Genomic DNA, 22,432 nt, shown 5'->3' with positions numbered 1-22,432 from the left:
AAGATATGGAAACAGGCAGAGAAGTGACTTGTCCAGCAAGCTGATGATACAGACTGCCAAAGTCATACACTATCATTATGTATGTAACAGAAATTTTTTTTTGATAGTTAATTATTTTACTTTGAATTTATTTTTCTCACAAATCTTTATTGGAGTATAATTGCTTCACAGTACTGTGTTAGTTTCTGTTGTACAACAAAGTGAATCAGCCATATGAATACACATATCCCCAGATCCCCTCCCTCTTAACAGAAATTATTTAAACAGCTTTTTTACAACAGCAAATTAGCAGCAACACAAGAAACAGAATGAAAATGCTATTTAAAAATTTTCATGTTTCACAAAAAAGTAAGTAGGTAAACCATACTCTTCTTTCTTTGAACCAGTGCCCAACCTTTAAAAACGAGCACTTCATTTTCCAAATGAAACCAAAGTCTGCTTTTGATCAAAGTCCCCCAGCATGTGGCAGAGTCTATCTTCACTCTGGGGTGCCCGGGGTGGCTGCAGCACACGCTTTCAAGGCAGAGCGTATCAGCAGCAAGACAGGGACTGTTCGCCCACTCCAACACCACTCTCGGGAACTCACCGCTCCCACGGCCTTGAGGTTCCCGGCTCGCTGGATGAAACCCTTGCAATAAACTCATCATTCTGCTTTGTTTTTTTAAAAAAAATAAAAAACAGCCACCCTTCTCCCATGGAGGGGAAAAGGATACCTAGAATGAAGACTACTATTCCCAGCCTCACCTGCAGCCAGGTGTGGCCACCCGGCTAAGCACTGGCCAGTGGGATAGAAGTGAAAGGGCCCTGTAGCAGCTTCTAGGAACTCTCCTTAAGAGAGAACTGACATACCTACTTTGATCCTTCATCCTTTCTTCATCTCCTCTGCCATCACCCACCTGGAATGCAGATACACGGTGGACCGTGAAGACAATGGCCACACCCCAGGGAAGGCAGAGCCGGGAGCTGCAAAGAGCCAGACTCCCTAAACTCTCCTGTGAGAGACTAATGTCTACCTTGTGTGAAGCCATGGTATTTGGGGATTTTTCTGCTATTTGCAGCTACATGAGTCCTCCTAAAATATGCAAACAGGACACAGGAAAATCTCTTCCTTCTTTCTTTTTTTTAAATTTTTTTATTTTTTTAAAGTATAAAGCAGACCTGAAAGGATATGGCGATCATTACCTTCTTGATGAGAGGTATGACAATGTCAGCAAACTCCTGGAATCTGTCTTCTTTGGTGGCCTTTAAGACATCCCCTGCACAGCTGATTGCTGCAATCTTGTATTTGGGATTCTCTTTGCAACACTCCTTCAGAACAGCCTGGAGGATTTCACTGGTGCCAGGCTGACTGGGCACAGGCTTCTCCAGCTCTGCACTGCAGGATCCATACAAAAGCATCACAACAGTTAATAAAGGCTGCAGCTTTCAGGTGCAGTGTAAGAAATGGCATCTTCACTGAAGGAACATTTACCTGCAAGCTGTCACCACGCAGGCAATGGCTTTCAACAGTTCTTCCTAAAGGGTTGAAAGATGAGGAAATACTATTAAGCAAACGTGTCATTTACATACGCTGTACATGACTATAATTACCTCATAAATTTTTAAAAATTATGACAACAAAAATTAACCAGAGTCACCATATCTTTGACACACTTAACTGTTTAACAAGCACATCCACAGAGTTTTACTCCAAACCACGGAAGCAGGATAACTGTCTTCCTCACCATTTCATAAAGCCTAGAGAACCAACTTGTCCAAGGTCACAGAGGCAGAAGCATCAACAATGGAATCAGAACTGTGTCGACTCCTAGACCCGTACTTCATCTAGAGCTCTGTACTGGCCACTACTGGCTTCTACCACGTCAACCAGACTGTGTATGATGCCACGGTCTCGCGCTCCCCACTGAGTAGTCACTGTGTATAACCTACCATCACCCTTGTATAAAAAATGACTTTTACTAATTCAGAGGCCCCAGAGATGGGCATCCTCAGCCCGGGGTTTAGATACAGCTTGCCTTGCTACTCAATTTCACATATGCCCAAATTCTGATCTGTTCATGAGGTCAACAGGGACAAAAGGGTGACCACTTGGCTTAAGACTTCTCTTGGAAAGCTGAACACGATAAATAAAAACCAACCTCCAGCATTACTGTGCAGTATTCAAGGACACGTGGGTCATACTTTGATGAAATATCACATTTAATCAGGCAAAGTTTACCCAAAGCTTCCCAACTGCCTAGGAAATCTGGTTTACAACAACAACCCATCTGATGTCCCACAAAACAACATTCTAATTTTTATAGAAAATGAAAGATGAAGTCATAATCCTTTAAGGATACCTTAAATTTAACTGGGCATGAATGGTTCCTTTACCTTTCCTGCCCATGTTCGTCCAGCTAGGCCTTGCAGTAATGCGGTCAGTATCATTCCCAGATACGGAGGTACCAGGGAGCTGGTTTGTTTTGCAATTGATGCCATGGCAATTGCACCCTGGGCTTTCATTTTCCAGGACTGAGACTGTAAAGCCTTCTGGGTGATAGTAATCAACTCCTGCAGGTATAACCGAATGCCACCAAAGGAACCTAAAGCAAAATTAAAAGCAACTCTTAAGTGACCAAAAAAAAAAATATATATATATATATGTGCGTGTGTGTGTGTGTGTGTGTCTGTGTCTGTGTATATATATATGTGTGTATATGTGTATATATATATATGTAAACTAACTGATTTTTCTTTTCTAAGTCTGGAATAAAAGTCAGTGACCATCAATCTAAAGCAGTGATTCTCAATGGTTACATCACATCACTCTCTGAAAGGGAGAGCAATCTTGACAACAGCAGGACGTTATGAACTTGGATATGTCCACGGGAGGGCTCTCGTCCATTAACGTGTGTCAAGATGAAGAGCAGAGTGGAGAAGCACTACTCTAAAATAATACTCAAGGCAACACGAAAATCACTGTTCATTCTCAACTGAAATAAGCAAAGCTCTGCGTCGCTTGGGCAGTTTCTATTCTCTCACATGGGCAGCAATGAGGGAGGAAAGAAAAGAGATCTGAGCGCCAACCTGAGAACTTGGAAATGTGGATGGGCTGAGAACCCAATGGGACACACATTGTTAAGGTCCCGGGAAAGTAACTACAGAAGTTTATGAATAAAAAAACATGAGTTAAAATTTTCAACTGTGGTTCTTAAGAAACAGGTTTAATTCACAGGCACTGTTTACTAACCAGGTACATTTTCCTGCCATACTTCGGTCCATAAATTACATTCTTCTTTTTCTGCTTTCTCCTCATCAGCAATTTCATGCATGCCTAGGAATGCCAAAGGCAGAACTTCTTTGGCATGGTTCTTCAGTACATCAGGGCTGTACCGTCCAATAGCATGAACAGTCAGAGCACAAGAGGTCTTGTAGATGGGTTCTAAAGAGAAGCAGAAAAAAACAATCTTTATGACACTTACTGTGTTTAGGGTAACTGATCAAAACAGACCACTGCTCTGGGCTTCCCTGGTGGCGCAGTGGTTGAGAGTCTGCCTGCCGATGCAGGGGACACGGGTTCGTGCCCCGGTCCGGGAAGATCCCACGTGCCACGGAGCGGCTGGTCCCGTGAGCCATGGCTGCTGAGCCTGCGCGTCCGGAGCCTGTGCTCCGCAAAGGGAGAGGCCCGTGTACCGCAAAAAAACAAAAAACAGACCACTGCTTGACTTGTACTACAGCAAAACAAACCAGTAAAATCAATCAGAAATGTTCCTAGCAAACCACATAAAATCAGAAAGGGTAAGACCTGATTTGTATTGTTTCATTAGGTTGTTTACATCTAACTTAACAATAATTTAAGTAGGAAGAAAAAAGGTACCTTCTTTCTCCATATACCAGCCATTGAGTTTCTGCAGGAGTTTCTCTGTGCTGCTATCCCGTGACGTCTGGAAGAGAAACAATCCTGGTCAGTTCTTCATAATTATCAAAGTATACTTACTTAACTAAGTAAGAAATTCAACTCACCCGAACTAAATGGCCCATGGCAAATGCACAGGATTTCTGAATTACACCGTTCCGATCTGTCAGGCCACTAAGCAAAGCACTCATGAGTTTACCTAGTGGAAACAAAGAAGAAAAATCTGATACTTGGCTGACCAAATGCTCTGCTCTGTTCGTAGGACCAAAACAAACTTAACCCTATAATTAGTATCTGATTTATTCCATAGTAGTCTAGAACCCTTGCATGTTACATTTGTATATCCATTTGCTTCTCTTTGCCTGGTATAAAATTAAAAATTAACCTGTTATTAATTAATTAATCTAGACTATTATGGGGACAGTTGCAAAAACAAGAGTTAGGTACATAAAGTTCATCAGCCCCATCTCGAAGCCAATTCAAGCAAAGAAAAATGCTGATGTAAAATTAAATATAAATGGTAATAAACCATTTATACAGTACAGAATAGCAGATACTCTCACCTCCTTATACCACCAAGAAATAAACACTTATAAAACAGTAAAAACTTGCTAAGCTTGATCATCCTGTACCTCTTGCAAACAGAGATAAAGGTAGAAGTGGGAGAGTTTGAGGGAAGAAAAAGTACACGATATCACAAGCATGTCTGAATGATCACTGTTTTTCCTTTTAAAACCTTGTCACACAAGACATGGCCATACAAAAACATCACCCCAGTGGTTTTGACAAACTCACCTGAGTAAGGTGTTAGGTCCTGGGGACACTGAGTGGTTAATGACACAATGACACTGGCACAGCCTCCCTACAGGGTTACAAAGGCAAAGGTCTAAATTTGATGGTCACAATGTTCTATCAAACCCTTGGTTTTAGGAGTCAAAGATTTAAAGAAATACACAAAGCCTTACAGCCCCTCCAAGATTCTATCTAGAAAGAGTAAAACTCTTATTTTAAATTATTAACACAAAGATTTCCTTCAAGACTTCCTGCAGAGGTCTTGCTGCAAGTATACACTGCTCTCATACATTGCAAGTGAGAAGGAGACTCGTACAATCTTTTGGGAGGGCAACATGTCATCCTGTCCATCCTTGTTCTAACATTTCCCGTTCTAGGAATTTAACCAAAGGAAGCAGCTTCAGATGTGTCCAAAACCATTCATCACAGCGCTTTGTTTAGTATCAAAAAAGCTGAAAACAAATCAGGTATTCCTTGATGGGTTAAAATAAATGATGTTTCAGCCACATGAGAGAGTATATGGCCATTAGAGAGGACATCGTAGAAGACACATGCACAGAAAGAGACCAGAAGGAAACATTTTGAAATATCAACAGCAATTAACCCATGGGTGGTAAACTAACAGACAACTTCTAACTTTCTCCTGATCTATAAATGCTAAAATTTTAAAATACAAGTAAATGTTAATTTTGTCAGGAGAAATAAACGTTGAGTTGTTTGTTTTCAAAGTGTAGGGTGTGGGATCTGATCCTTGAAAAATCTTGGAAAGGAAGACATTTTTCCATCTAAATACCTACTGATTCCTCTGTGAAAAATACTAATCACCACCTTAAGCAACCATGACTTGGTAACTGGATGAGCATTTCCACTAATAACTGATTATGAACGAGGACCCAGAGGGCATGTACCTGGCAACCAGGGGACAGAAATGATTCCACTAAAAAAGTAAGACAATGTTTACTGAATATAAGTCACATGTTTTATATTCTGAATGAATTACATGTTTTAAGTTATTAGTGCAGTCATAGAAACAAAATAGTTAACATAAAATAAAGTCAGGTTTTAAGAAAAAAATGAATTTCACACATGACGGCTCTTCTATTTTTGTGGCCCAAACGAATGAAGATGCAAATTCCTCTTATGAAAAATACACTTGCTTACCTTAGTTCCAAGACCTACACCACTTCTGATCAGTTCACATAACCTAGGAACTAGCTCACCCAGCACCGACACATCAAGATACTGCAGGCACTTTTGGAAGAGAATAAATATAAAAAGTTAACCTTAGCAAATAATTAAGTCAGTACCGCATCTTCAATTAATAACTGCCCACGTCAACTATGTACCCAACTGGTTTTGACATGAAGTGCAAAAACCACTGGTTTGATTTTGCTCCAATTTCAATGTTAAAATCATACTACAAACAAGAAAACCATTCATCAGTGGATCAACATTAAAAACAAAACAAAAATAATAAAAAACATTGATTTATAAAGGAGAAAATAAATAATGAGTACCCAAGAAGAGAGGATCTCTCTGGGCCTACTTCTTCTTTAACAATCCATGTTTAGTGTAAAAGACCTAGATTAAAACTGACCTTCTTCCGTGGTCCTGCCCTATCAAGCCACCTTATTAAAGTTGACTTCTTAGCTGAATTTGCTATACTATATATTTTTGAAAATATAATGACATATATTCTATTACTGATGAGCCTATCTATAAGGTGCTTGCTAACTATTCCTATTTCTTTAAGCTTTCTTTTGCCCTCATAATCCAACGAAGACATCCTTAGACCAAATTTTGGTAATAGTTCCCCAGTAAACACTAAAAAAATTCCTTCTTCTCTTGTCTAGACCTGTGATCTGCCCATCAAAACAATTTCCAGTAGCTCACAAGCTCTCATTTAACCACTCCAGGGCATGCACAGCAGAGTCAGCTTTTGTGACCTTAGAGAATCTTTAACCCATGATTCCAGAAACATTGGAATTTCGAAACTTGGTGCCAAGCGCTCTTTTCTGCAAATCCCCTTCCTTTAACTGAACAACCTACCAACATTGCTCAGTTCTCTCTCCCTACCTTTTATGCTTCCTACTTCACTAACAGCTCCAGCTTACACCTTCCTAGGTCCTCCCAGAAACAATGCTCAGGCAGACACAAGTATCCGAACTTTCTAAATAGGCAGGCCAAAAGAGATACAGATATAGATTTATAGGCAGACCTTTCAATATATTGTTCTCCTGTGTAACACAAATCTGGACTGATGCAATCTAGTATTGGGGAAAGTATTCCATTTAGTAATACAGGAAAAGAAAAAAGAACTATAGTAAGAAAAAACTAGAGTCACAACAGCTGCCTTGACTCATCCCTTAAACCTCTACTTCATTTAATGTAACCTGAAGACTTTGAACAATTACACTCTAAGGTAAGCAAAGGTAAATGTTCTCATTACGTGAGGCACTTACCATGTTGATTGTTTCCATCATGGGAGAGGATTTGGCAGCACTGAGTCGGGCACTATCCATCGCAGCCTGAGAACACAAATGCAAGCACATTCAATCAATTAAGAAGAACCTCCAGGGACTTCCCTGGCATCCCAGTGGTTAGGACTCTGCGACTTTCACTGCTGAGGGCATGGGTTTGATCCCTGGTCAGGGAACTAGGATCCCACAAGCTGCACACGGCACAGCCAAAATAAAAGAAGAACCTCCACACACTCAAATTGGGCTTTACTGACAAATTAAGGAATATTTTAAAAAATAATATATAGATACAACAAATTCAAACACAAGTCTAAATAATTTCTTTTGTTCTACGCTCAACCATATACATGTAGAGGCAGCATCTCACTGTAAGTGAGAAATGCAGACAACAGTTAGAAATTAACTGCAGTTAGAAAATAACATAGTATGGCTCTGAGCAAGTTATCCAGCCTTCTTGAGCCTCAGGTTCTCCCTCCATTAAATAAAGAAACAGACTAAATAATTTTCTATCTAATACACGATTTTTAATTTTATACATGTATTGTTTTAACTTTATAAAGGACCCTCCTATCTATTGATACAATAGCATTTTAATCAAATAACTATGGTACAGGAGAGGTTGACACTATCCAGACATAGTAAGTGAGAAAAATTAGGCATACAGAAGTGCCTTGCCTAGGGCTGCAAAGTTTGGACTAGAATTCATGTTTTCTAATTCTCAACACCTAGTAGGTGAGAACCTAGGAAAGGCAAGATTACTGCTGAAAGAGGAAAGATGACTGGAGAAGAAACAGCAATATCAGAGGCAAAGGGAAAACAGAGTAAGTGATTAGAATATAATAGCTTAGGTAAGTTAAAAACCAAATAGTGAACTGAGAGAAAACTTTTACAATCATATAACAGGAGTTTGACAGTTCTAATAAAGACAAATGTAAAAACATAAACAAGTGAAAAACAGACATAGAGTAGAAACATACAACTCACAGAAGAAATATTTATAAATGGATAACATAATACGAAAAGACAATGGACAACACTAATAATAGGAAACTAAATTAGAATAATGAGATTCTTGCTTATCAGACTGGTATTATTCAATGTTGGCAAAGATGTGGAGAAAACAGAGCATTCATAACTTTTGATGCCACAAAATCTCTCACGCTGTTCAAAATAACCTCACTGTAGAATACTCTGCATGCACTAAAAAGAATGAAATAGATCCATATATACACATGGTATTTTGTTAAAAACAAGAATCAAGTTGCAGAACAATATTCGCAGTCTGATTCTATTTTAAAATTAGTATGTTTGTTTGATTTTGAAGCCTATGACTACAAAAGAATTTGAAAAAAGACCCAGGAACTGCTGACAGTGAGTACTCCTCAGGAAATGATACTGTGCTGCCACAGCAGAGGGGACTCCTAGGGGATTACTTTCTACTCTTCTGTGTTGTTTTAACTTTTCACAATAAATGTTTCATCTGTAATTAAAAAAACAGAACAAAACAAAACTCTAATCAGAGACTAGGGAACTGGAGTATACCTAAAAAGCAGAATAATTTTGGACTATGCAGAAGTCTACCTACAAATCCTCTTGATTTGCAAAGCAGGAATGGTCCATAGGAGGACTCTGAGGGTGTAGACCCAACCCCTAGAAAATAAACGAACATGTACAAAAAACCGTGTTAAATAAATGTATTGATGTATTTTTTTGGACGGAAGTGTCATTTTTCATTCACTTCACATAACAGTGTATGAGCCCTCTCCGGCCCCGCTAAAGAAACACTGCATGTGGTTATAGAAGTTGAGCTGTTTCAAGAGTGGTGAAAGTATCATCTGAGTCATGGAGTTTTGTCTAAGGACCCTGGAAGGCCTGTTGAGTATCTTAACAGGATTCTCCCTTCATGATAATTACCAATATGGCTGTGTTGTCAACTCACCTTTTCTTGGTCTGTAGCCCGGAGACTCAAATAATTGAGAACTTGAGGCTCCAAGACACTTAAGGATTCTAGCAGAGCTGGGATGAGTTTTGGTGCATGTGGTTTCAACATGGCTCCTGCACTTTTGCTGATCTTCACGAGGGTGTTAATGCTACAGACACACAAAACACAACTCCTGAGTCCTTTTAACAAAGCAAGAAGCCCTACAGGTCTAATCATGAGGAGTTTCTGCACTTTATTGCATTAAGGAACATACTCCCTTGGGTACAGAGCCTGGTCTTAGCTCTGTGTTGGTTTTTTTTTTTGGTTTTTGTTTTTACTTTTTATTACAGAAATGTTCACACATATATGAAAGTAAAGAGAATCATAAATGCAATTCCGTATGCTCTCCACCCAGTTCAACAAGCAGCAACCTTTGGCCAATTTTGTCTCACTTAGGCATCCACCATACATACAGACCATTCATATACTTTTCCCCCTGCCACTGTAGTATTTTGAAGCATATTCCCTAACTTCTACATGTATCATGAAGAGACCCAGATTTTTTATCATAATCAAAATACCATTTCACACCTAAAAAATATTAAGAATTTCTTTCATATCATCTAATATCCAAATTTCCTGACTGCTTCACAAGTGTCCGTAAGAGTTGGTTTGCTGAAATCAAATCCAGAGTCCATCTACACATTGCAATTTACTGCATTTCTTGAATCTTTTTCAACAGTGCTCTCTCCGTCCTCTTTTTTTTAAGCTATTGATTTGTATTCTGATGGTGTCACTTAAGAGGTTCATCTGTAGCTTATACAGATCTGCAGGCTAAAATCAAGTTCAGTTCAATTTTTTTTAAAACAAGAATCTTTCACGGGTGGTCTTCACATGTCCTGTCTCATCACATCAAGATGCTTATGTTTTTTTGTGCTGTTGAATGAACAGCAGGTTCAAGTTTGGTCAGCACGAACCAACCATCCATTATAATGCTCCTCCCGTCAGCCTTTACCAGTGGACTCAGGAGCCACTTATGATCACTACCTGGAGTATCCTAGTGAGGAGAGCAAAATGGTGATACCCTAATTTTATCATTCCTTTGCATTTGTTAGGTGAATCCTTCTGAGAAGAGCTTTCCCATAGCAACTATTTAGTTACCATGAAATAGTGTTGGTACTGTTAATTTGAGCTAATTTCAAGAGGGAAATAAAAAATGGAACAGATGAAGTTCCCAGATAGCACTCTGGTTAAAAAAAAAAAAAAAAAAAAAGAATCCTTCACTGCTGATTTTAACTTAAAAGAGCCATATATATCTAAATGTGTACGACTTGAATATTTCACAGGCGGTAAACAGTTTATTTTAAACATAATGATCTGTGAAACATTACTAAGTGGTATAACCAACAAGCAAGCTCTCAAGGACCTGAGGCGTAGCAGAATAGGACGATGTGCCTGCTGGGGGCAGAGGCCAATGACAAGAAAATAACAAGCACACTTTACTCAAGGTTGAGGCAGAGTGGCAGAAGGCTGGACAAAAGCAAGGCTCCCATGAGAATGTCTCTGCAAAAATGTTCTGACTCACCACTTCTCGCATTTGCTATTGGGTCACCCCACTGGATTCTCAACTCATTTCTCCACTCTTTCAAGAATCTAACATTCAAAGAAACCCAATTTCTACTGGGTGGCTAAGAACTAAGTAAATCCAATGCATTCAATTTCATCAGCTGATTCAAACCTGAGGGCTCGAACTTCTGTCACAGGACTCATCACTCCTTTGTCCAGAAGGCAGGGCAGGAGGACAGCAATGGTTCTCTGGCCAGCGGCTCCTTTGGCAGGGTCACACATTTTCACACAAACCTCACATACAAAGAGCATGGAAATTAGTGAAACTGACCTCTCACCCAATAACGCGTTCATCTGACAAAATACTTCCTACTTCCTATATCCATAGAAAAGGGTAAGTGACTCTACTTTCTACAATATCACAGGAAGAAAAAGAAGATCTCATGATCTGGGATTGAGTCCTATGTCTGCCAATAACTACACAGAAAATTTGGTAATGCATTTTACTTTCTAAGCTTTGGTCTTCTAATTTGTGAAACAGGAAACAGTTGAAGATGAAACGAGAATATGTTTAGAAAGCACTGAAGAAGGCTTAAGGTATTATTATCAATAACTTTGGGTGGCAGCATAACACAGAGGTCAAGAACAGAAATGTGGAATAAGAAACACTTGGATTTAAAACCTTCTAACACATTAGAAGGCCCTGATATACCACGAAATCAAGTTCAAGTGGGGAACCAGTTTCAAAAAGGCTGCCAGGGCTTCCCTGGTGGCGCAGTGGTTGAGAGTCCGCCTGCCGATGCAGGGGACACGGGTTCGTGCCCCAGTCCGGGAAGATCCCACATGCCGCGGAGCGGCTAGGCCCGTGAGCCATGGCCGCTGAGCCTGCACGTCCGGAGCCTGTGCTCCACAATGGGAGAGGCCACAGCAGTGAGAGGCCCGCGTACCGCAAAAGAAAAAAAAGGTTGCCAACCTCAGAAGTATGAAAGGCAGATTAACATATAAACATAGCAATAATAAAGAGAATAGATGTTGCTTGATCTAAATGTAATGTGTACTTCAGGGTCAAGAGAAAGTCCTATCTTATATAAAGGCCTAGGAAAGCTCTCCATTTAAAGAGCCCAGAGACACACTTTGTTAAAAATACTAGCATTCTAACATAATAGCAACCAGTTTCCCATTCATTGTTAAGAAGTGGGCTGTAACATGAAGCCAGTTACACTGCAACTAAATGTCACTTTATATGACAAAAAAATAAGTCATAATTTTCACTGTCACATAGAATCCTGACCCACTTCACCCCCCAGTATAAGACTAGAGTTTTCACCTTGCTCAGCGTTTTCAGAGCTAGTTCTGCTGCTTTTCGTACAGATTCCTAAAAATGAGAAGAATATGACATTATACAACGTCAGAGTTTCCTTCTCATCTACCCCAAAATGTGTATTTAAACTGCCTCCAAATCTACACAAATTGGTGAAAAATCCTACTTTCATTACTAGGTAAAAAATGGTGTTTCACTAAGCTCTTTGCCCATCAAGGAACATATTACCATTCCATACTACTGTTTTTTAAATTAGATACAACCTGTTTTGACCTTACAAAAATATGGATATTAAGTATAACAGTTTAGAAACTAAATATATTATAAAAGCAAATATATAGAGATCTATGTGAAGATTCTGAAAGACTTAAAAAAACTCTGACAAATAAAGCAAAAAACTGAAGTGCCTAATTTTAATGGTAAGATGGAAAAATTTTAAATTTAGACTGCCGAGGCAAAAGAGAAACTGGTCACGTTATTTGGGAATGACTGATCCAACTTACGAAGCTGATCTAAGTAGAGTTATTTTGGATTATTTCTAAACTGTTATTTGTTCCTCACAACAGCATCACAAGATCTCTACTAAAAGAAAATCAGGCAGTAGTTACCCTTTTTTCTTTTTTTTTTTTTTTAACTTGAATTAAATTTAGATCTAAAGATACCTAAACTTGCCACTTCACACACACATCAAAACTGAAACTTTGGGGCCTCCCTGGTGGCGCAGTGGTTGAGAGTCCGCCTGCCGATGCAGGGGACGCGAGTTCGTGCCCCGGTCCGGGAAGATCCCACATGCCGCAGAGCGGCTGGGCCCGTGAGCCATGGCTGCTGAGCCTGCGCGTCCGGAGCCTGTGCTCCGCAACGGAAGAGGCCACAGCAGTGAGAGGCCCGCGTACCGCAAAAAAACCCCAAAAAAACAAAACTGAAACTTTGGAGGAAAATTCTGGTCTTTTAAAAAAAATTGTCTGGATATTGAATTTTGAAATATGTAACATACATATTTTAACAATTCCAATTTATGCTATTCTATAAATAAATGCAGATTTATGTATATAGTACCTTTATATCATCTTGTACTCTAAAGAGAGTTTCCCAAATTTCTGGAAGTTTATCAATGATGTCATCTAGGGGTCTTCCTCTCAATAAATCGTTCAGAGCTAAACAGCTGAAAATAAACAATTTGGTTTCAAATATATGATCAAGAAAGCTCAATATTTTACTATGAAACAGTCATATCAAACAAGAATATGGATTCTGCCTATATTTCTAGTCTTAACCCCCTCACCCCAAAACGGCAATGACTACTCTCTTCTTGGTGCCTCAAATATACCACAGGCATATGGCATGTACACTCATCAAATGTCTATTTCCCACAACTATAATATAATCTCTTCAAGATGATACATCATTTTTTACTTACCAATATACCTCCAGGGCCTAGCACACTGCCAAGCATATAGCAGGCACTGAATAAACATAAATTATATATGTATAAATAAATGCTACCCTACAAAGTCATGAGAGTATATAAATGTATCTTGATGTCTAATTTAACAAGTGATCTACTTCTGTTATTTCATACTTACAAAAACTAAGACAACTTAGGAAAACCACTGACTAGAGCTTAAATATCATTAACTGTCTAACCCAACCAGAAATATGCTTTTTAGTGGTTTTAACTTATTCCTTTTGCACAAAGTATAAAACTTGGAAATTTGAAGGGAAAAAAAATTCAATTTTATTTGACTAGTCTTATATTTCCAAAAATGGTACCTGGATTCTCGAACTCGCCACATATTGCTGGTTAGATTCTTAACCAAATCTTGAAGAATTTCCTTCAAATACTTATCCACCTAATGAAAACAAAAGGATAAAACTGAGAACGCAAAATCCATCAATAATCAAATGATTCATCTCTACCACACTGTGTTTCTGTACGTAACAGCCTAAGTGTCTCCCTAGGCCTCTCTGTCCACAACTCTCTCCCCACTTTAGTTGCTGGAAGCTGCCCAGCTGATCATCCTGAAATGCAAACATGATCCTCTTATTTTCCTCAGTGCATGAGAATAAAGTCCAATCACCCAGGCGTGGGTACGAAGCCCTCCTGGGACCATCTAGCTCCCAAGTTCTTGTATGTCCTGCCTCACCTCCACTCCCTAGCACACACTACCTCTACCTCTTCCATCTCCTACTTGTTCAAGATTCAAATCAGGCATCACCTTCGCAGACAGGACTGGCCTACTCTGCCCTATGTTCCCACGGCACCTTCTTACGCACACTGTATCAGACAGCACAGTAACTGTCCTGCCCCTTCACACTGAGACCTCGAGGGCAGGGACAGTGTCTCACTTGTCCTTCCCTCCCTGGTAGCCTGCACCACGTCTGGCACATAAAGAAGCACTTGATTGTTCAGAATGAAGACGAATTTAATCTTTTAAGCCTCTTTAGTTTTGATATACACTTATCCATTTGGTAATAACTACACACACCGATAGTAGATTCACTTTTTATGCTAATCCAAAGAACTTCAAAACTTATGGCTTTTCCACTATTACTCTTGTAGGTAGGAGAGGTTTTGTTATCCTCACTTACATTTAAGAAAACTAAGACAGGGAGGAAATAACTCACCTAAGATTTAAGAAACTGATGTCTTTCTATGTCCATGTCTCTAGACAGTCTCCACAGTGATCTCATCCACATCTGTGGCTTCACCTTCCACTCACACAGAGGTGACACTCACATCCTGCGAGCCTAAGCCTGGGCCCTGAACTCGACCTATTAGATCTCAAGTTGACCCAGTGGTACCAAGTACTCTCCTAGAGCAAACAGAACTCACAGAACCCTCAAGGTGGAACCCTCCAGTGCCCACCAGCATCAGGCTGGAGACAGGAAAGGGCTGCATCATGCTCAGGCATGGAAAGACAGGGTAAGGGTCATGGGGTTTATTTAAAGTGAACTAGGAAGCCAACAAAGGATTTTAACCCAAAATGCAATCCAATTTGCATTTTTAAAAATCACTTTTACTATTGGTAATTAAATGAAAGAAGGCAAAGAGAAGAGAAAGGTGACAACCTGTTCATCAGGGAGGAATAAGGAAAAAAGAGAATAGATTCAAGAAATACTTTGGAGGGAATTCCCTGGAGATCCAGTGGTTAAGATGCAGCGCTTTCACTGCTGTGGGCCCGGGTTTGATCCCTGGTCAGGGAACTGAGATCCCGCAAGCCACACAGTGGAAGGAAGGGAGGAAGGGAGGAAGAAAGAAAGAAAGAGAAAAAGAGAGAAAGAGAGAGAGAGAAAGAAAGAGAAACAGAGAAAAAGAAAGAGAAAGAAGGGAAGAAGGGAAAGGAGGGAGGGAGAAATACTTTGGAAGCAGAATCAACAGAATTTGCTACTGGATTCAATTGAGGGTGAGGGTGAGACAGACAATAATCAAGGATGATGCCCAGTTTCCCAGCTGGGGTAAATGAATGAACGCTGAGGAGAAGAGAGGGGGAAGTTTGTTTTTTTAAGTCCCATTCTAGACATATTAAGTCTAAGGTATCTTGAAACAACATCCAAGTGATAATGTCAAGCAGGCAGTGAGATAGACAAGTCAGGAGCACAAGTCGTGCCTGGGCCATAAGTAAAGACTGGGAACCATCACAATCAAGATGACACATAAGCCCTGGAACTGAGGAGCTGATCTAAAAAGAGAAAGTGGAGAGAGTCAACGGTACTCAGAGGCAAGCCCTGAGAAATTCTAGTATCTAACAGTGAAGGAGAATATGAGAAGCAGCCAGATGAGAAAAAACCAAATATGGTAATTGCCTGATTCCTTATCTACCTCCCCAACTACGTGAACTCCTTGAAGGCAAGAACCACGACCTGTTCTCCACTACATCAGTGGTTAACTATCGACATACAGTTTTCCATTTGTGTGGATACACTGCCACTTCCTTAACCATCCACCCAATGGACATTTAGCTTGTTTCCATTTTTGAGATTTCAATAAATGTTGCCATGAGCATCTCTGATACCTTGAAAGAAGGAAGAAAGCAAGGGATGAAAGAAAGTCTGTTTGTTTAAACAAAAAAGTACACAAAGTAGAAAGGAAGATGAGCATGAGTTTACATGCCATGTGTAGCCCGGGACAAGGGTTCACAGATACTTGCCATTGACTTGTCAGTGACCAGCGCATTCCAAATACTTGTCATGGCCTGTCGAATGCCAAGGTTGGGATCAAACTGGTAACGATAAAGACGAGGAACTAGTTGAGGCAGGAAAGGAGCTAGCTGCTCTCCAGCTCTGGTAGCAATTACATTAAAACCAAAAGCAGCACCCTAAAAAAATAATAACAAAGTGGCTCAGATATAATATCCACATATGAAAAATCACAAAATTCTTGTCCCTGAATAGAGCCTGATTTACTGGGTGTCCGGCTTTACCCATCAGTAATAGCAGCTATGTGGTGATCTAGATCTCTCTAATCACAGACTTTTACAAAACATACTGCATAACAGTTGTCCCCGTCTGCCAATGCAGGAGGTTTGATTTGGAGGGAAGAAAAAAATAAAATGTCCAGCAATAGCCACTTACCTTCCTAGAGTTCCACATTGCGTGATGGTTGGCTAGATTCATAAATTTATACACCAGGTCGGGCTGACTAAGATCACTTGCCAGAGAACAAAGCTCCTTGTAAGTAGAGAGGCCCTGGCTTGAACACAAAGATGAAAAGTATGCTGTAATGTATCTCTCCACCTCCAGACTATTAAAAATTACATTACCAGTATTACTAGGGCATTTTAAAATTATGTTTGCGCTAAATTTCCAATATTGCGTTATCTCATTACCACAGAGGCAGAGAACCAGGGTGACGAGAATATAAAAAGTCGCCTACTTCAGTTCTCAGCAATGGCTGGTAAATGACCTAAGGCACCTGTGATGCCCATGAGGGTGGAGCCCTCATCACCTCAGGAGACAGCAATAATTCTTCGGTGCACTGTGCACCAGCCTCTCTCAGGATCCCGAGAGCCGTCTGAAGACAGCTTCTGTCTTCCCTACACCTTTTCTAAGCTACAGCGTCCCTATCCTGATAACAACTTCTTCAAGTCCTGTTAACTTCCCTCTGTATTTGCTCAACTACCTGATCTTTTTCATTATTTTGTGAAAAGTGAGCACTTCTTTTAAAACTCAGAGGGAGTCTAGAGGGAGGGTAAGTGGAATGAAACAACTTCAGTGTGAAAACATGGAGCTACGGGAAAGACAGCCTGAGGCAGGGCTCTGGGGACTCCCCAGCGAGGCCCAGCAAGCTGCAGCTGGACCTGAGGGTTTTCAGAGGAGAAGCAACAGTACAACCATGATGGAATAGTGATAAGACAAAAGAGGTAAGGCTCTACGAATTAATTTGAAATGCCCAGCTGGTGGACTCCACAGCACCAAGTAGAGATGCCCCTCCAAAACACTAGGTGCAGTGCGTGCTGATTCCTCCCTGAGGACCCGCTGGCTGGGAGCTGACAGAACTGCCCTCAGTCCAAGGTCAGGTCCTCCCCGAGAGCAGCCCACCACCAACGGCTAGTCACTGAGGGGGTGAAAAGACCTGAGGAGGGGACACAGAGCAGGACCTCCCTGCAGGCCCTCCCAGCCCAGTCCCAGAGCTCCGTGATGGGTCACGGTCTCGTAAGCGGAGGCAGCAGGTCACCTCCTCCTCGGCCACTGGACCTGTCCTGCCTCCTCAGTCCCCCAGGGTGACGACTCCAGGCACCCTTCAATAAACTTCCAGCACACACACCTCCATCTCAGTCTGCTCCCCCAGGAAACCCAATCTAAAACACTAGGCTTTTTCACTGACATTTTCTTCTTCCACTAACACACAACACCTCCCAAGAGGGTGGAAATCAACCTGGTGAGCACCCTTCCCAACGGAGAGAAGATCTCTACATCTTCATTGATGACTGATCAATGGATCCGGCACACTTACCCATCAGGGGTTTTGCCAAGGCCTCCTCCTTGAAACACCACTGTCTCTCCAGAAACTTCATGCTTAGCTCTAAACGAAAACAACACCAAGAATTTAAATTAGCCTCGAATTTTTCATACCACCATTCAACTAATGCATACATTTCATCTGTAAACTGATAAAATCAAATTCCCTATCAAGTATCTACAGTGTGCAAGATTTAAAAGTCAACTAACCCTTCCCATCAGCCAGAGAATTTTGTAAAATGAAGTCTAGGAAGAACAAATAGATATAAAAGACATCCCACATAAAGTTACACTGAGTTAAATGTGGTCACACATTGAGAACTATTCTTCCTACAAGGAAAGTATCATAAAGCAGAAACCAATTACGAGGATGACTGCCCGCCTCTTCCTCTTCACAGATTGGACCTGCGTGACACACTTCCTCTCCACATCTTCATTCCATTTAGCCAACGGTAATTACGGTACTTCTGTAATCCAATGCTTTACCTGTCCCAAGATCATTCAATTTTCGAAGCCTGAATTACTGGCCTGTTTCTAAACAGTATACACTGGATAATTAAACTGCTATCCACAGCATAACAATCGATGATTTGCAATTTAGAAAAGGCTTAATAAACAGGAAAATCACAAGCTGAACTTTCCTTCCTCCACTTCATATTCTCAGTATGTGCAAAACTTGCCCTGCGTGTTCAAATCTGAAATTTTCAAGTTCACTGTACCTTTTGCCAGTCATCAGTGTTTCTACAAGAGTAGAAACCAACTCCTGTTGATCTTGTTCATTGCCCAGTTCATACACCAACCCAAGGCCTTTTGAGGCAACATCTTGGCTAAGTTCTACACAGAAGTCAGACAAAACAATATTCTTTTAAGAAAAATTTGTCCTCTGGGCATCAAGTTAAAAAAAAGTTAAACTTGTAACATTAACCCAAAATGATATCAAAGTAAAGATATGAAAACATAATCAACCTGCCTATTTTGTTAAAAACATACTAAATCATCTGAGTGGACATGACACCAGCAAGTCTCTGTAAATGAGAACTACATTCACAGAACATCCAACTCACAAGCCAAGTCAACCCTGCTGGGCCTTAGTGTGTAGTGCATGGTGACAAAGGGTCAGTGGAGGCACATCGCACACATGAGAGGTAATCACAGGATTTAAGGATGCCCACGTGCAATTTTTAAAATGAAAAGTCAACATTAGACCACATGTTTAAAACAATTAATAAAACAAAGCTACTATTTAAATGTCTAACACAAATATTTGCACCCTCTCCTGGCTTAAATCACAGAGAGAAAAGGAATTCTAAGTATTAGGAGAAGAAAGCTATTATTTGGTACAAGTACGAGTTAAAGAAGGCCTCGGCTCCACTTTTAAATGCAAAACTGATCTAATGAATAAATGATCTAATGAATAAATAAATACATTAAGAATCAAGTTTCCTGTAGCCTTCTTTTACGTTCATTAATCCAGGTTTTTCAAAATTTAAAATACAAGTTTAGGGCTTCCCTGGTGGCGCAGTGGTTGAGAGTCTGCCTGCCGATGCAGGGGACACGGGTTCGTGCCCCGGTCCGGGAAGATCCCACATGCCGCGGAGCGGCTGGGCCCATGAGCCATGGCCGCTGAGCCTGCGCGTCTGGACCCTGTGCTCCGCAACGGGAGAGGCCACAACAGTGAGAGGCCCGCGTACCGCAAAAACAAACAAAAAAAAATATAAGTTTAAAGAAGTCTGGAAATCAAATATTTACCAATTACTTACCATCATTTTCTGACAAAACAGAAACAAATGCACTCTGAATTTCTTTAAGATGAGACTGAAAGAAGAAAAAAGGCATTCAGGAACACTGAAACTCTACCTCCTTGGGAGAATAAAAATCTTGCTCTCAGGGTACACAACCCCTGTGAAGTCTCACGACCAGAGGCAGTCACAAACCCTGCTGTGCTCTCATCTTGGAAGGTGGCCAAATTACCTGAAGGTTGTGGCACTTACAGGTGGTCTAACGCACACAGTCTGAGCCTCCCCCATCCTCACCACTTCCTCTGACATTGTACCTTCAACTTAAGAATCATCTTCCAGCCCATATAAATCAGGTACCATCCTTCATTCCTTCATGTATAGCTTATTTCAAAATACGTGTTACTGGTTAGTGGCCCTCACCCTCATACACTTCCCCTCCTACCACCTTTCTATTATAAATACTTCATAAACAGTTTCCAACAGAGCTGGACCACATTTACAGAATGGCTTACCTTCACTTCTTGATGGGTACTTAGCTTCCTCACAAGGGAAAGGAGCCAGATGCAGGCTGCTTGCCTCACATGTGGGTTGGAGCTGATGATATGTTTATTTAAAATCACATCCAGCACCCAGGGGACCACATCATTAACTTTAGCTCCTAGGGAAAGGGAAAGAATGATAAGAAGCAATTAACATAACTGAATAGAGCTCCCTGAAAAAGATAAAATTTTAATCAACATTTACTCAATACAACAATCCTACAACATATTAAGATCTAAATGACTAAGGTGTTTAAATAAATTGCTGAAGGAACTGAGAATCATTCATTTCAGAACCTAGCATAAACTAAATAACCTTTCAAAGGTACTCAGATAACTTTAGTTCCCTAGAATGAAAAATTATCACTCTCATGGGGGAGGCTAGACATGTGTAGGGGAAGAGGGTGTGGGAAACCTCTGCACCTTCCTCTTAATGTTGCTCTGAACCTAAAACTTCTCTTTTTAAAAATCTGTCTTAAGTTTTTTTAATACTCATATGATTAATGTAATTTTACTCATTTAAACAGTGACAGCAGGGAAAAAAAAGTATTTCTCTTCCTTTATATTTCCTTTTAGATCTTAATTGCACATGGAGTTTTTAAAATAAATATTTTTCTTTTATTTGTTTGTTTTTAAATTTTAAAATTTTTATTGGAGCATAGTTAATTTACAATGTTGTATTAGTTTTGTCTTAATTTTTAAAAATTATCCCCATTCTTTCTAGTGTCAGCAATTTTTCTTTCTCTACCGTATCTTTCCCATCTCCATCTAAAAACTAACAGGCAAACCAACCTCTATTAACCTCACTTTCCTCCTCCAGCTACTACGCCATTGTTCTCCTTTCCTTTGTCACTTCAGAGTTCCTCAACCTTGGCATTACTGAGGTTGGCAGGACACTCTGCTGTGGAGAGCCATCCTGTGCCCTGTAGGATGTTCACAGCATATGAGACATGTGAAATCACAGTACCTGTAACATGTCATCAGAAAACGCATGCCCCTTCACCTATGTGGTCACTAAAAGCCAGAGGGACTTGGTGAAGAGGCACCTGCTGCACGACCTGCACTGTGTGATAAAGGATTAGGGGACACAAAACTTGGAAACTGCTAGGCCTCAACCTCTAACACTGGCTAACCACACCAGTCCTCACGAATAGAGCACAAGTCTGAAGGTAATCGATAGCTAACTCCCCTGCCTGCTTTGCCAAAGGACTAAAGAAACAGTTCTCATTCATTTTGTGCTCAGTCTCCTTTAACCAACTATCTTTCTCGACTGAGCCAAACTGATAAATACATATATAAATATTGGAAAGAGAGTTAAAATGGAATGTATACATTTTTTTCTTTTGCTCAAAGGTGATAACAAGAACAGGAGAGGGTTACTTGGTGGTAATAAACTGATTAGCTGACTATATGGTACCGGCAGGGGGCGTATATTCTTCTTCAGCCACGAGCCAGGCATCCCGGGCGGCCACAGAACTAGTTCCTATCGCAGCGCTGGTGATGGCTTCGCCGATAGTGAACTGAAGCTCTATCTGCTTGGCCTGCAATGAAGGGGACAAAAGTGAGGAGTCAGAGAGAACATTGCCCCAAAACATCCGTTTCCACAAAAAGCCTGCTTACTGTCCTGTTTCTCGGCATGCTTTGTTTTCACTCTTTTGCCTGCAATGCTCTCAGCTAACAGGATGGTTGGAAAGTGAGGCAGGGTGAGGGAACAGAGAACCCAAGAATGACTTGAGGATCTTTTCCCAAGTCTGTGTTGCACTCTTCACCCTCAGCAGAGAACCACTAAGCAGGGATTTTTAATCTTTGGAAGAATGGAACCATTTACTTGGGGGAGAAGGGCATGGACTGTGAAGCCATATGGATCTTGGTAGAAATTCTGTTTCTCACCAGCTACATACACTTATTTAAACTCTGAGACTCAACTTTGTCATTTGTAACATGAGCATAAATAATACCATCATCCACCTCGTCAGGCCGTAGGGACTGAACGAGGTTAACGTACATAAAGCACCTAGTAGACATCTGACTGGTAGTAACTGCACCCTTAACAGCGGCCTTTATCATCTACTAACACCTCCTCCTCTCTGCACGGCTTAAATTACATGATATCTGCAAGTTCCTCTCAAATGGTTCAGAAAAAAAACCAGAGAATGACAAAGCAAACGTGGTAAAATACTATAATCTGGTAAATCTGGATAAAGGGTGTAAAGGAGTTCTT

General features: G+C 40.5%; 1 protein-coding gene across 4 annotated transcripts in view; it reads right to left on the bottom strand.

The window, feature by feature from the left end:
• The window catches only part of ECPAS (Ecm29 proteasome adaptor and scaffold), a 100,983-nt gene that overhangs the window by 9,694 nt on the left and 68,857 nt on the right, over positions 1 to 22,432 (bottom strand). For all 4 annotated transcript variants that reach the window (XM_082656219.1, XM_082656220.1, XM_082656221.1 and 1 more), the window contains 21 exons: positions 21,629 to 21,752; positions 20,185 to 20,330; positions 19,694 to 19,748; positions 18,653 to 18,767; positions 17,929 to 17,997; positions 16,548 to 16,665; positions 16,124 to 16,291; positions 13,746 to 13,825; positions 13,032 to 13,137; positions 11,982 to 12,029; positions 10,827 to 10,948; positions 9,107 to 9,257; positions 7,150 to 7,215; positions 5,849 to 5,938; positions 4,691 to 4,757; positions 4,003 to 4,094; positions 3,857 to 3,923; positions 3,230 to 3,421; positions 2,374 to 2,582; positions 1,472 to 1,515; positions 1,183 to 1,375 (listed from right to left, as the gene is read on the bottom strand). In XM_082656219.1, the coding sequence (XP_082512345.1) occupies positions 1,183 to 1,375; positions 1,472 to 1,515; positions 2,374 to 2,582; positions 3,230 to 3,421; positions 3,857 to 3,923; positions 4,003 to 4,094; positions 4,691 to 4,757; positions 5,849 to 5,938; positions 7,150 to 7,215; positions 9,107 to 9,257; positions 10,827 to 10,948; positions 11,982 to 12,029; positions 13,032 to 13,137; positions 13,746 to 13,825; positions 16,124 to 16,291; positions 16,548 to 16,665; positions 17,929 to 17,997; positions 18,653 to 18,767; positions 19,694 to 19,748; positions 20,185 to 20,330; positions 21,629 to 21,752 (2,322 nt within the window). The remainder of the gene's footprint in view (positions 1 to 1,182; positions 1,376 to 1,471; positions 1,516 to 2,373; positions 2,583 to 3,229; positions 3,422 to 3,856; positions 3,924 to 4,002; positions 4,095 to 4,690; positions 4,758 to 5,848; positions 5,939 to 7,149; positions 7,216 to 9,106; positions 9,258 to 10,826; positions 10,949 to 11,981; positions 12,030 to 13,031; positions 13,138 to 13,745; positions 13,826 to 16,123; positions 16,292 to 16,547; positions 16,666 to 17,928; positions 17,998 to 18,652; positions 18,768 to 19,693; positions 19,749 to 20,184; positions 20,331 to 21,628; positions 21,753 to 22,432) is intronic.

The sequence above is a fragment of the Grampus griseus genome (genome assembly GCF_964374135.1).
Source record: "Grampus griseus genome assembly, chromosome: 6".
Taxonomy (NCBI): Eukaryota; Metazoa; Chordata; class Mammalia; order Artiodactyla; family Delphinidae; genus Grampus; species Grampus griseus.
This window is presented reverse-complemented; position numbering and strand designations above follow the sequence as displayed.